At 36.6% G+C, this 1,698-nt stretch overlaps 1 protein-coding gene across 1 annotated transcript in view; it reads left to right on the plus strand.

Annotated features, from left to right (window-relative positions):
* ARFGAP3 (ADP-ribosylation factor GTPase activating protein 3) overlaps positions 1-1,698 on the plus strand; it is a 21,806-nt gene that overhangs the window by 14,195 nt on the left and 5,913 nt on the right. Inside the window, exon 9 of the mRNA XM_010139808.1 lies at positions 1,065-1,190. Within this exon, the coding sequence (XP_010138110.1) occupies positions 1,065-1,190 (126 nt within the window). The remainder of the gene's footprint in view (positions 1-1,064; positions 1,191-1,698) is intronic.

The raw sequence follows: 1,698 nt of genomic DNA on the forward strand, positions 1-1,698 counted from the left end.
TTCCTGCTTCTGCACAAAATGGGTGGGAAGTTACTAGGGTTTTCAGACTTAAGTACTTCCTTTCTGCTTGTAGGAGGATGTCTACCAGCCAGCAGCATCCTAAATCTCATTTACCTTTCTTCTCATAGCATTCATTTGTACTTTATGCCAGTCACAGCTTATAAATTAAAATATTGCTGAGTTGCTCATTAAAATTATTATTTGTATCCCTTTCAACCTAACAAATGAAATAAAAGCAGTTTTTCTACAGTTCTGTATTCAAGAGTAAAACCCTCTGTCTCTGCTGCACTAGTATAATGGAAAATAATTAAGATGGTTTTGAGATATAGGAAGGTTCGTGGCACCTCTGAAAGACAATTTATTATATCTGAACTGTGAGGATGTTTCAGATGACAAAAAGTGTTACCAGCTGTGCAGAAAATTGTAAGTTTGGATGATTTGAGATTTCCATAATACAGAATATATTTCATTTGGGGAGTACAAAGACTCTCTCCTCCGCTCTTCTGAGACACTTTTTTGGGTACAGGGAAGGAGACAGCATCAATAAAGAAGTGTGGTCTAGCTAGCACTTTTCTCAAGCATGTCTGTATAACAAGTGTTAAAACCGCTGGGAACGTGAAGGGAGGAAGATGTAGCAGGGCTAAGCTGCACATTAGCAGAAAACATTGTTAGTATTATATCACGAATGCCACAATACTGTAGTGTGTTGGAGTTGGAGAACTTTGACAATTAGTTGGTATCACAGGAAAGACTCTTCAAGGTTGACTTAATGATGATGCAATACTGTGTCCCGAACTTTAGCAGTAGGATGTTTCACATTTATTTTGAAAAAGACTACCTGCTTACCCACAGACTGGAGTACTGTTTAGACAATATTCTCTACTGGATTTCTCTCATCCTTACGGTTGAAATTTAATCCAATTAATAATGAATGTTTTCAGTAAAAACAAAACATACAAAATTCAATGCTACAGTATATACTGATAATTTTCTACCAATGTTATTGGGTTGAGTCTTCAGTGTGGTATTTTACCGTTACATGTTAACTGTATGTTTTGTTTTAGTGTATCATCTTTACGGTTGGCCTACAGAGATCTTGATATTAAAACAAAAGAAGAAAAGCTAAATCTATCTGGTAAGAAGAAAAATGATTCGGAGAGACTTGGCATAGGCTTTGGCAGCAACAGAAGGTATGTGAAAAAGTTCTATGAAGTGTATTTAATGTACTCTCTGGCTTTATGCAGTTATCTTCCATTTTACTTAAGAAATGAAAAAAGATACTGGAGTTGTGCAATGGAAACAATATCATCAAAGGATCTAGTTTTTATTCAGGGGAATGGGCAGAATTGCTTCTGATAGTTTTAAGTTCTACCCTGTTAGACAGGTGTTAATGTGAATTGTAGGATGTCCGTAGAGTGTTTGCTTCCACTGGCTGACTGTGAAGAAGGTCGTCAGGATGTTTTCAGGGAACAGTACCAACCTAAGTATAGTCTGTCTTTTAGAAACCAAAACTCTGAAGAAAGTCACATTGCTGTGTTTTCCGGCTGCTGGAATGGTCTGTGTTCAGAAGTCACGTCACCTCCTTTCTTCTTAAATGTTTAGATAGCTTGGGCTTTATGAGCAAGCTTCAGAAACTAGAATTAGGCTTTCTTTTTTTTTTTTTTTTTTTTTTTGGGGGGGAGCTTTGTCCTTTTTTTA

The sequence above is a fragment of the Buceros rhinoceros genome, unplaced genomic scaffold (assembly GCF_000710305.1).
Source record: "Buceros rhinoceros silvestris isolate BGI_N320 unplaced genomic scaffold, ASM71030v1 scaffold18177, whole genome shotgun sequence".
Taxonomy (NCBI): Eukaryota; Metazoa; Chordata; class Aves; order Bucerotiformes; family Bucerotidae; genus Buceros; species Buceros rhinoceros.